This window comes from Lycium ferocissimum, chromosome 9 (genome assembly GCF_029784015.1).
Source record: "Lycium ferocissimum isolate CSIRO_LF1 chromosome 9, AGI_CSIRO_Lferr_CH_V1, whole genome shotgun sequence".
Taxonomy (NCBI): Eukaryota; Viridiplantae; Streptophyta; class Magnoliopsida; order Solanales; family Solanaceae; genus Lycium; species Lycium ferocissimum.
Window position 1 is genome coordinate 64,406,995 of NC_081350.1, and position 12,589 is coordinate 64,419,583.

Consider the following 12,589-nt stretch of genomic DNA (forward strand, 5'->3'; position numbering starts at 1 on the left):
GGTGTAATTCCCAAGAAGTTATAATTAGTAATCTTAATTTTTATAAAAAGATGGGTAATTCTCTTATACCATGAACCAAACGACCACTTAATTTTTATAAAAAGATGGGTAATTGCTGTATTACTGAAAAGAAGATAGATATTATAGAGAACTATTTTTACAAAGAGCGTATTGCTGTTATATAAGGATGGGGTTATAGAAAACCCGACTGTAATAATAGTAAGAACAATTAATGGTAACTAGGCTTAATGACCAAAACAAAGATGGTAATTACGCGGAATATTTTATTGGTTACTTTAATGGAGTAGCTCTCTTTTTTGGGGTTTAATAATAGGTGAAAGGCGGGAAGCGAGTGTTCTCTAACCGCCGGCATAGAGAAGTAGAAGAAGAGAATGAAGTTTGCAGTAAAGGCATTGAGCAACGGTAGAGCCCGAGGTGGGGTTCTTCAACTGGGAACTCAATCCATAGAGACACCTGCTCTCCTTCTTACAACTCGCAAAGGGTTACCTGTTTACATCCCACCTGATCATCTCCCTTCTCTCCCTAACCCGCATTCTAAACTATTCCATTTCAGCCCCCTTCACTTGTAACTTCTCTTTCCCTTTTCTCTTTATTTTGCTACTTGCAGACAAGGTGCTTGTTATTTTGTCCATGCTCTAAATTTTCTAGTATTAATTAAGTAAAGCTATGTGAAATACTGGTGCTATTTTTCTTACTTCTTCAAGACCAATATTACCTCTGTATCAGTTTTGGTTTTAGATAATGTGATTCATAGTATTAGGGCAGAGATCAAAGTTTCAAGTGCAGTTATTATTACAACAACAACATACCCAATATAATCCCGTCAGGTGGGTGCGGGAGGGTAGAATATAGGCAGACCTTACCCCTACCTTGTAAAGTGTAGTTATTATTCAATTATAAAAATAATTTCCAAATACCTAGCCCCAAGGAAAAGATTCAAAAGAATCCACCCTGTATGTGAGGATTGCACTAAATCCCAACCTTCTAAAAAGAAGTGTCCCGTGTTGAAGACCAACATAAATTAATCAAAAGTTTTATAACTAGCTAAGAAAAGAGTGTTGGTCTTTTAACAGTTTAACCTTTTTCTTTTTGGTACAATGGAAAATAAAGTTCTTAAGATCGTTTATAAGTTGTATGAACTCTCGCATCTTTACTACTATCAAATCATCATCATGCTTGTAATATTCATTTGCTAGAGATCTGCACTTTTGTTTGCTTCCCTCCCGATATGTATAATCCTCCTTGTTACTTTCAATTAGTATATGCAATCTTCAATAATAGCCCTAAGACGGTGAAACTGTACAACCTATCTCTTTGATAAGCTTGACATTAAGTAGGCAGTCCGTTACTTCTAATTTTTTATATCCCATCTCTTTTGCTAATTTTAACCCTTGTTTGATGCTCCAATAACAACAACAACAACCCGGTATAATCCCTCAAGTGGAGTCTGGGGAGGGTACTGTGTACGCAGACCTTACCCCTACCTTGAGAATCTAGAGAGTCTCCGCTCGGCTCCTAATGTATTTATCTAAAAACTCGGATTTCTTTCTATTAAAATCACCTTTGGCTGTAGTTCTAACGCCTGCTTTTCTTTTTATGGGGCACACCATCATCACTTGGTAAAAGTTGACCTTCACCTTCTTCCTGTTCTTGCATGTTATACAACACATACGTTTTCCGCTTGTAATAGGAGTTGAAGCGTTTAACCTTTTTGATGAGGTGATCCACACAACTCAGGTTTGTCTAATTTTCTTTTTCTAGCTTGGAAGGCATTTCCCTAAAAGCAATCTCAAACATTGGAGGGCTGCACCAATTGCTTGGTTTACGTGATCATATACTGGTAGCTGTGCCAAGGGATTCTATTAGATCTATTCCAGACCATGACAGTACTAACAGGATTGGAGCTTCCTTTGAAACTCCTTGTGGTCGTATGTTGGTAATTTCATTATCCTTTTTATGCTTATAATTGGACCACCTTCTTGTTTAGTGCAACCACCCCAGTTACGACCATTTTCTTGTATTTTTTCCTCCCATCAAGTTTATTTGTTCAATGAAAATTTTCTTTGCCTTGCTTGGCAGATTAAGCCTGCAGAATACATGGAAATGATTTCTTCAATGAGGCCAAATTTATGGGCCAGTTTAGCTGATGAAGTTCCTGCTTGGGCTTCTGAAAAGAGGAATAAAGCCTCAGTTGAACGTACACTAAAATGGCTCGACGAATGCATTACTTCAAGCTCGGTAGGCATATCATACTGTTTATTTATCTATTTTCTGCTTTGCTTGCACTGTGTATCTGGATTTGCTTAATTACAAGCCTGAGTTTGATGTCAATATGCAAGATGGCCATAGGATGGAACATTGCAAGCATCAAGGGTATTAGCCTCGACTTTTGTATGCATAAGAATATAATGGAAGAGAATAAACCTTTCGTAGAACGTTAAAGGAGGCTAAACCCAAACATGTAAGATGTGGTGAAGAAGGAGGTGATAAAGTAGTTGGACGAGGGAATAATTTTTCCTATACCTGACACTGATAGGGGTGAGCCTGTGCAATGCGTCCCAAAGAAAGGTGAGATGACCGTGATCTAGAATGAAAATAAATAGTTGATCTCTGCCAGGACTATCACTAGATGGCATATCTGTATGGGCTACAGAAAACTCAACAACGCCACCAAGAAAGATCACTTCCCACTTCCATTCATCGATAGAGATGATAAATAGACTGGCTGATAGAGAATACTTTTATTTCTTAGATGGTTATTCAGGATACAATTAGATCCACATTGCCCCGAGGATAAAGAAAAGACGACATTCACCAGTCCTTATGATACTTACGCATTTTGTAGGATGCCATTTGGAATGTGCATTCCACCATCCACCTTTCAGAGATACATGATGGACCATCTTCACAGACATGGTGGAGGACATCATGGAAGTGCTTATGGATGATTTCTCGGTCGTGGGGAACTCTTTTAATGACTACTTGAGGAATTTGAAAAGAGTGTCGAGGGGTGCGAAGAGACAAATCTGGTATTAAACTGGGATAAGTGCCATTTTATAGTACATGAAGGTATAATCTTTGGGGTCGTTTGGTAGCTGGTTAGAGTTATGCAGGTATTAGTAATACATGAATTAGTTATGAGGAAATCTATGTATTATTTTATGTTGGGATTAGCTATGCAGGGTTTAGTTATTCATGTATTAGTTATTCCACCTTCTGTCCTGCATAAAATAATACATAGATTGCGTCATAATTTATACATGTATATGCAGGATTTAATACTTGCATAACTCACCTCCAAACCATCTACCAAATGACCCCTTAGGATTTCAAGTTTCTAGTAAGGGTATAAAGGTGGACAGAGTGAAAATTGAGGTGATAGAGAAATTGCCATCATCTATATCAACCAAAGCAATCCGGAACTTTCTTGGGCACACCGCCTTCTGTAGACAGTTTTTTAGAGATTTTTCTAAAATTTCTAACACCTCATGTAAATTGCTTGAAAAAGATCACCGTTCTGTGTTTTTTTTATGAGTGTTGATTAGCTTCGAAGAGCTGAAAAGTGATTGGTGACTACACCATCATTGTTGCACTCGACTGGAGCAACCATTTAAGATAATGTGCGATGCTAGCACCAATGTTGCGGGGGCAGTTCCGGGACAGAGAAAAGATAAAATCATGCACCCGTTTACTATCCTAGCCGGACATTGAGTAGAGCACAACTGAATTGTATCACTACAGGGAAGAAGATGCTGGCAGTGGTGTTTGACTTCGACAAATTCTAGTCGTATTTAATTGGATCTAAAGTTATTGTTTATACTGACCAGCAGGAATTAGGTACTTGATAACAAAGGAGTTCAAATTGTGATTGATCCGATAGGTCTTGCCACTAGAAGAATTCAACCTTGAGATTAGAGATAGGAAGGGCACGGAGAATCAGGTGGCAGACCACCTGTCAAGCTTGGAAGGAGTTGAAAAAAGGGTTGAAAAGAAAGAATTTCTAGAAACCTTTCTTGATAACAATTGCTAGCGACATCCTTGAAGAGACGTCATGGTATGTAGACATTGCAAACTACCTGGCGAGCGGTTTGAACCTTAGGAGCTTTCATTTGTTCAAAAGAAAAAGTTTTCATAATTTTCCATCATCTTTTTTGGGAAGATGCTTTCCTTTTTAAGATTTGTGTAGAGCACATGATCCGGTGGTGGATCCCAGAGAAGTATCAAAATTCTTTTTTTGCAAGCATGTCATGCATCGTCATATGGTGGTCTTTTTGGAGGTGCAAAGGTGCTAGAATTGGGATTTTGTTGGCCGTCTATTCAAAGATGCAAATATATGGGCCAAGAGTTGTGCTGAGTGCCAAAGAACTGGCAACATCTCTCGCCATCATGAGAGGCCAATAAACCCTTTCCAAGTGGTGGAAGTGTTTGACGTGTGGGGTTCATTGGCCTCTCATGACAGCAGGAGATGTTGTCAGTTCTTTGGCGCTCATCGCAACTCCTGGCCTATATATTTGCATCTTTGAATAGAGACGACCAATAGAATCCAATTCTGGCACCTTTACAAAGGGTCCTAATTCCTCCAAAATGACCACCATATGGTGATGCATGACATGTCCTACAAAACAAAATTTTGATCTTTCTCGGGAATACACCTTCGGATCATGTTATGGACACAAATCTTAAAAAGGAAAGGGTCATCCCATTAATAATAATGTCAATCATGACAAACTTTTTTCTTTTGAACAAAAGAAAACTCATAAGGCTCAATATCGCTCGCCAGGTAGTTTGCAATGTCTGCATAGCATGACGTCTCCTCATGTGATGCCGCTAGCAATTGTTCATCCGGAAAGGTTTCTTGAACTTCAACCCTTTTTTCAACTCCTTCCAACCTTGACAGATGGTCTGCCACCTGATTCTCAGTGCCCTTCCTATCTCTGATCGCAAGGTCGAATTCTTGTAGTAGTAGTACCCATCAGATCAATCTCTATTTGGACTCCTTTGCTATTAATTACCGCATGGTAAGTATAAACAATAACTTTAGACCTAATTAAATAAGACCTGAATTTATTGAAGGCAAATACCACTGTTATGATCTCCTTCTCTGTATAGTGGTGTAATTCAGTTATGCTCCACTTAGTTTCCGACTAGCATAGTAAATGAGGTGCATGATTTTTTATCTTTTCTTTGCCCCAAAACTGCTCCCACGGCATAGTCGCTACCATAGTACGTTTTCTCAAATGGTTGCTCCAGTCGTGTGCAAGAAAGATTGGTGCAGTCACCCATCTCTTCTTCCGCTACACAAAAGCTAACCTGCACTCATTAGAAAACACAAAAGGGTGAGCTCTTTCAAGCAATTTTCATAATGGGTTAGAAATTTTAGAAGAATCTCTAAGAAGTCGTCTATAAAACCTGGCGTGCAAGAAAGCTCCGGATTGCTTTGAGTGATATACGTGGTGGCAATTTCTCTATCACCTCAATTTTCGCTCTGAATGTCCACCTCTATACCCTTAAAAGAAATTCGGTGCCCTAAGACTATACCTTCCTGTACAATGAAATGACACTCAAGCAGTCGTTGAAAGAATATCCTGCCAGGCTGCCACCAAGAAATCATCCATATACACTTCCATGATGTCCTCTACCATGTCTATGAAGATGGACATCATGCATCTTTGAAAGGTTGTTGGTGCATTGCACAGTCCAAATAGCATCCTATGGAATGTGTAAGTACCATAAGGACATGTGGATCTAATTGAACCTCGAATAACCGTCTAAGAAACGGAAGTATTCCCTACTAGCCACTCTATCCAACATCGGATTGATGAATGGAAGTGGGAAGTGATCTTTTGTGGTGGAATTGTTGAGCTTTCTATTGTCCATACAGATACAGTCCTAGTAGGTATCAACTCATTATTTTCATTCTGGACCACGTTCATCCCACCTTTCTTTGGGACACATTGCACAGGACTCATCCATGCGCTGCCAGATATAGGAAAAAAATTTGCCACGTCCAACCACATCTTTCATGTTCGGGTTTAACCTTCTTTGATGTTCTAAGAAAGGTTTGTTCTCTTCCATTATATTCTTATGCATACAGAAGTCAGAACTAATACCCTTTATGTCAGCGATGGTCCATCCTATGGCTATCATTCACTCCTTCAATACCTGTATAAGTTGTTCTGCCTGCACATCTAACAAACCAGATGAAATAATAATAGGTAAAATAGAGTTAGGTCCTAAAAATTTATACCTTAGATGACTCAACAATGGCTTCAATTCTAGCTTTGGTGGTTCTTCAATTGATGGCTTGGCGGGTAGTGTCTTTCTCTCAGACAAATTAAGTAGTTCGCTCTCTTTGCCAATATCCCTTGCCATCAAGACCCACTCAGCCAAACCTTCACAATCAAATTCATCCACATTCAGCAAACATGCTTCCAACAGATCCTCAAGTTTTCTCGTCTTCTAGCTTTATTACATCCACGACCTCTACAAGTGAACAATTAGCAAATTCACTAGGTCTCCTATCGACTTTTGCACATTAAAGGTGATTTCTTCATCATTTAGTCTCATATTCAATTAACCAGCCTCATAGTCAAAGGTGATTTCTTCATCATTTAACCAGGTACATACGTTCGTCCTATTTGTTCCTTCTCTTATTTCTTTCTGTTTATTTTTATTTTTTTTGAAAAAATTATTTCCTGGTGTTGTTAACCCTACCAAGTATATTGCTACTTAATCTCATCAAAAAGTGTTATAACTGCTGAAATGTAGACAGATGGAGCAGTGTTTGGATCCGTTGTGGGAGGCTCTAGGGTGGAGGAGCGCCGAAGTTGTGCTCAAGAAGTTGCTAAGAGGAATGTAGAAGGTTTGTTCCCTCTTCAAGGTCATATACTTCCATAGCCACCGTATTGGTAATTACAGCAATGTCTAGTTCAAAATACACTTAGAGAATGTGACTGTTGTAAGTGAAATCCTCTTAACTAACGAATAAATCAATTAGAATTTCTGTTATCAAAAGTATTAGGTTTTTTCTATGACATGACTAAACTGATCTCCAACAGTGTTGGAGAAAAGTTCTTTTGTTTCATGAGTATCTCTACATCTGAAAATATCTTTCCCTCACTGATGAATTTCATTTTACTTAAGTTCCTCTCTTGGAAAAGACTATTTGACAGAATTAAACTATTAAAGCTTCTACCAGAGGGGATCCTGGTCCTTTTTGATCTGCCATCTTTTGCAAGTGATTCTGTTTCGCTGAAGTTTACTTTTGTTAAATAATCAAAGGCCTCATGGCTATGTATTTATTTGTTTGGTCTCATGAAAATATCCTATTAATTTCAGAATGAGTTTTTCTCAATGCAGGTTTTTGGATTGGTGGATTTGGACTAGGGGAGAGCATGGAAGAGCGCAACTCCCTCCTTAGCGCTGTTACGGTAAGATTTTCTTATTGTATTTCTGCTTCCGTTCTTTTTCTTTTGGCACGAAACACTTTTACTTCTAAAGAAGTCCTTCTCTTGAAATGGATGTGGAAGGCAAGGACTGGCCCATCACTATAGTTAACGTACATACTGAGCATAAAGACGGGAATCAGATCGTAAGATGTCTTGATAAGCAATTTGCTTTAGGTCTATTCACCTTATACATTTCTTTTTGCGAGTAAAATCAAGAGATCTGTTATTCCAACTTCGAAACTTAGTAGATAATGGACCCTCCACTCTACCTTTCACTTAAATACCAGGGTTCACCAGAGAAAATTAAACTCGTCATGTGTGCCTACCACATATTTCGTGCTCTACCACTTTTTCCATTGAACCAAACCCTTGGGGGCCCATATACTTTTAGGAGCTCTTTTGAAAACTTAGCACCTTATGTAATGTAAAATGTAAACTGAACTCAGTTTGACTCGAATGCCACATGAGGATTAAATTTTTATCAGGTTTTGGTGTATTTGAGGTTCATATCAACAGGCTGCACCTATGTCATCCCTCTTGAATCAGGTGTAAATAGCTAAAGTGAAGAGTCCATAACATGGACTTTTAATATAAGTTGGCGACTATCTATGGTCCTGCATTTTTGGAGTAGTTTGGTGCTGGTGCTTCAAGTGCCAATTTGCTGTACATGTGATATAGTGTAGGTGGTTCTGTGTTGTGTAAATACTTCCTGTAGGATCTCCTTCAGGTCCATAAGTTGCTAATCATCTTCATTCAGTGTATTAACTTGAAGGTCAATGTTCATGCTAACTTTTTTATTTTCATTTTTATGACTGCCTTAAAGTTGACAATAAATGTTAGTTTCGGACAAATGGGCTTCTCCCTGTTACATGTTTACAGGGGTCCTTTGTCTTTGGTAGACTGTAAAATATTCTACTTATTTGCATACAGTGGAAAACTCAAGTTTTTGGTGGCTTATGATGTTACTGGTTGCAGGATAGTTTACCTGAAGAAAAGCCACGTCTCATAAGTGGCCTCGGACTACCAGGCAAGACTGATATCATGAATGCTTGCAATCCTATCTTTGTTCATCTCTTCCTGTTTGCTCCAGTCGGTCTTCTTGTGTCACTCATTCACTGTTGTACTCCCAGAAATATTTGCATTATCATGCATGCTGGTATTCTGTTTGAAAAATGTTGAGAATATAATTAAATATTAAGTGTGCTCTCTCTAAAAGCTTGAGTTTTTAGATGAGATTGTAACACATTTCAACATGGTACTAGAGCAGGCAAAAGTCCTGGGATCGAACCCAATATCAAAAAGAATATCCACGTGCTTGGCCCCTGAAATAAGAATCAGGCCCGCCGATGCATGTCAACATAGTGATCAGTATTTTGTTTGAAAACTGTTGAGAATATAATTAAATAATAAGTGTGCTCTCTCTAAAAGCTTAAGTTTTTAGATGAGATGGTCACACACTTCAACATGGTACCAGAGCAGGCAGAAGTCTGGGATCGAACCTCACCGTCACAACCTCACCGTCACCTAATATCAAACAGAATATCCGCGTGCTTGGCCCCTGAAATAGGAATCAGCCCCACTTGAGGGGGCGTGTTGTAAATGTAATTAAATAATAAGTATGCTCTCTCTAACAGCTTAAGCTTTTAGATAAGATGGTCACACACTTCAACAAAAACGAAGAGGAGCTTGTTTGTTATAGCTAGTAGCCTAGTATAAACAACAACTTCAGTATCCACCAGATTTAACCTACTTGCTTTCTCACTGTTGGATATTTGAATTAACAATTGTAATCTTCTTGTGGCTGAAGGGATTAACTTTTTTTCTCCACAGAGGAGGTCTTGCAAGGTGTTGCTGCAGGTGTTGATCTATTTGATTCCACGTACGTGCTAGCTCAGCATATTGGTATCTCCTTTCTTCTATATCTGATTCTCTTAGCTGAAATCGTGACATTGGAATTTTTTTCCAGTTACATCTACCATCTCACACTAGGAGGCTTTGCTCTCACCTTTCCGACTCAAATTACTAATCAACCAAATAGTAATTCAGGAAATGATGGCACAAAGATAAATTTGAAAGCAACAATGTATAGGTGAGTCATGTTCGTACTTCAGACTTCTTGTGATAGTCACTTTAACTGAAATTTGCAACATACTGGCATAGCTACAATTGCGCTCAATGTTATACTTAGAAGTGATGGTATGTAATCTTGCTGAGATGAAGTTCACTGATAATGCAATTTGTGTCCTCCCTCTCCATTCCCTCTTGCAGGAAGGATATATCTCCTATTGTCGATAATTGCGAGTGTTATACATGCCACAATCATACAAAAGCATACATCAATCACCTTCTCAATGTCCATGAGATGCTGGCACATATTCTCTTGGAAATGTATGAAGCTCTCTGCCTTATTTTCTTGCTTTGTTGTCATGTCTTCATGGTACTTAATGTGATTCTGTTTTTCATTTCCCAGACATAACACACATCATTTTCTGGGATTCTTTCGCTCTATCAGAGAGGCAATTCAAGAAGGAAAATTCGAGCAATTTCGGCAGAAATTCATAGGAAGTAGACGTGAACATCTCTTTTCAGCTGCTTTAAGTGCCTAACTTGACATTTATGTGCAAGATTAGATTATATAATAAAGCTACGCATAGACAAGGTGATGTGGCACCTCTCTATGACCGCCATTCTTATTTATCTTTTTTATGGTTTTTTTTTTTGTCTTTTTCTCCTAATTTCATGTTTAACTTAATTCTTAAAAGTCTAATCTAAATGTGGCTAAGTAATTACATCATTAAATGAGGAAGACGTTCAGTTCCCTGCCGTGTCTTCCCTAAAATTGCAACTGCATATTATTTGTATTTATATATCATGAAATGATTACAAACCTAATCTCATCAATTGCTTAAGTAAATGAAAAAAAACGTATAATATTTATATTTATATTTATATCATGAAATGATTTTGAAACCTAATCTCTTCATATACTTAAGTAAATGCAAAAAAACGTTTAGAAAATTAAAGATGATAGGACCTTAGTCCCCCCAATTCTCTTCCCTAATATTATAAGGGCAATTTGCACGATTGGCCTTATTCAGGGGTGGTCTATTTTTGCCCTTCAAATTGGTTGTCTTTAGTTTTTGTCCTTCGCTAAAAACCCCTTGGTTTCAGATTCGAATCCCCGTTCAATCAAAAAAAAAAAAAATCCCAAAGTAGAGTTTGGATTTGCAAGACAGAGTTTCTAACTTTATCTTAAGACAGAGTTTGACTACAAATTCTACTTAAGGCAGAGTTTTGCCTTCAGGCATAAGGCAAACTCTACCTTAAGGCAGAGTTTTGCCTTCAGACATAAGGCAAATTTTTTTTTTTTTTTTTATTCAGTTGAAATTTTGTAAAACTCTGCCTTAAGGCCTAACTTTTGCCCGAATAGGCCTAATTTTGCTACGAAACTTTGCTTTGGGAATTATTTTTTTTTTAGCCAAGCCGGGATTCGAACCCAAAACCTCATGGTATTAGGCGAAGGTCAAAAATTAAAGACCAATGCCTTTGAAGGGCAATCCTCACAAAAAAATGATATTATAACGGTAGAAAGTAATACTTTATATCATGAAATAATTTTCAAAACTTATTTAATCAAATTAAATTGCTTGATAGAGCAATTGATTAGGGGACTAAGGCATGATCAACCCAACATCATGGTTTCTGACAGGAGTGGTGAAAAGGGCAAGGTAATATCTAAGGAAGTTTATGGTAACTTTATGAAGGCATTGAGAATAAGCGGCTTATTCTCACAACTACTTCATTGTACTTACTATAGTTTGGATTATTTTTATGTCAAAGGCTATGGAGTGAAATGAAATGGATAAAAATTATTTTTCTCTTTTGACAAGGTAAATGCACAAAGATCCTTTCTACCATTATTTTAGTTCAATGGATTGACGTTCATTTTCACGTGCTTGCCGGTTGCCACTCATATTTAATCATCCTTTTAGCTTAACGATTCTGTTGTTTAAGCTACTTCATTACTTAGATTCATTTGTGGGCTTTATTGAAATGGTTGTCTAGGATTCCGTTTGTCAACAAGTAGCTTTCTATTGCAGACAGAAGAGTATTTCGTAAAGGTTGTAGATAACGAGAGGCGGGAGATTTTTACAACCGAGGGTCGTGCATCTTAAAGTTGTGCCAAGAACTTCAAACACTCAATTAGTCATTTAAAAGGTAATTAACGAGGCATTAATCTATACATGCATTGACGACTTGTAAATCTCTGTAAATTGACAATATCTGAATGCGTCAATTGGAGTGCATATTTTTTTGATAAATGATACTACGTATTATCAAATTGCTTTTCCTTTCATCTATCTACTCACCTTTTGCTTTTGGCGAATTGTTATTTTGGTAGTTTGTCGATATTTTAAATAAAAAACTTTTCAAAATCATGAAATTATTCAATTTACACATTTTATATTCTTTGCATTTGAGGATGGTAACTCTGAGACTATACATTGAGAACATCAATATTATAATTTTAGTACAGTATATAATTTATTCTCCTTTTATTCTAAGAGCCTAATTCCCCAAATATTCTCAAACTGTAGGCTCAGAATCTTTACTTACAATCTCAAAAGTCATAGCCTTCAAATTGATCAGGTAATTAACTTTTATTTCCATTGATTAGTTTTTTAATCACGGACATGGAATGTTCATTGATCAAATTATTTCTCTAAATGTAGGTCTCTTTGGTTTGGCCAATAGTGGGCCAAAAAATATTAAATGGTGACGTAGGCTGGGGTGTCCGAGGAATACAAATAACCTCTGATTTTTTTTCAGATTTGGCTAGCATGATTTCAATGTGATCATTTAGGGTTCAAGGTAAAATTTGAAGAAGAAAAATACACATTGGTAGACTTCAATTAATATTTTCTTTTCCAAAAAAAATGGGATTAACATTTTATGATCTATTATTTTAAGATTTCTATATTTTATGTTGAGGATATTTTTAATTTATTAGGTGTAATTAAGCTACAAGAGATTAGATGAAGATATATTGTAAAGATTTTAATTAATAGCTTTCATTTAGTCAAGCCGAAGATGTTTGATTCAAAGATGAATGACGTCAC

At 37.2% G+C, this 12,589-nt stretch overlaps 1 protein-coding gene across 1 annotated transcript; it reads left to right on the forward strand.

Moving 5' to 3' along the window:
- Window positions 1-259: 259 nt before the first annotated feature.
- LOC132031480 (uncharacterized) lies at window positions 260-10,288 on the forward strand. The gene is made up of 10 exons (XM_059421462.1): window positions 260-586; window positions 1,783-1,957; window positions 2,101-2,259; window positions 6,790-6,883; window positions 7,381-7,451; window positions 8,445-8,496; window positions 9,300-9,348; window positions 9,436-9,558; window positions 9,738-9,857; window positions 9,940-10,288. Exons 1-10 carry the CDS (start codon window positions 393-395, stop codon window positions 10,073-10,075), a joined length of 1,173 nt encoding a protein of 390 aa, XP_059277445.1. The 5' UTR covers window positions 260-392; the 3' UTR covers window positions 10,076-10,288.
- The last annotated feature ends 2,301 nt before the right edge of the window (window positions 10,289-12,589 follow it).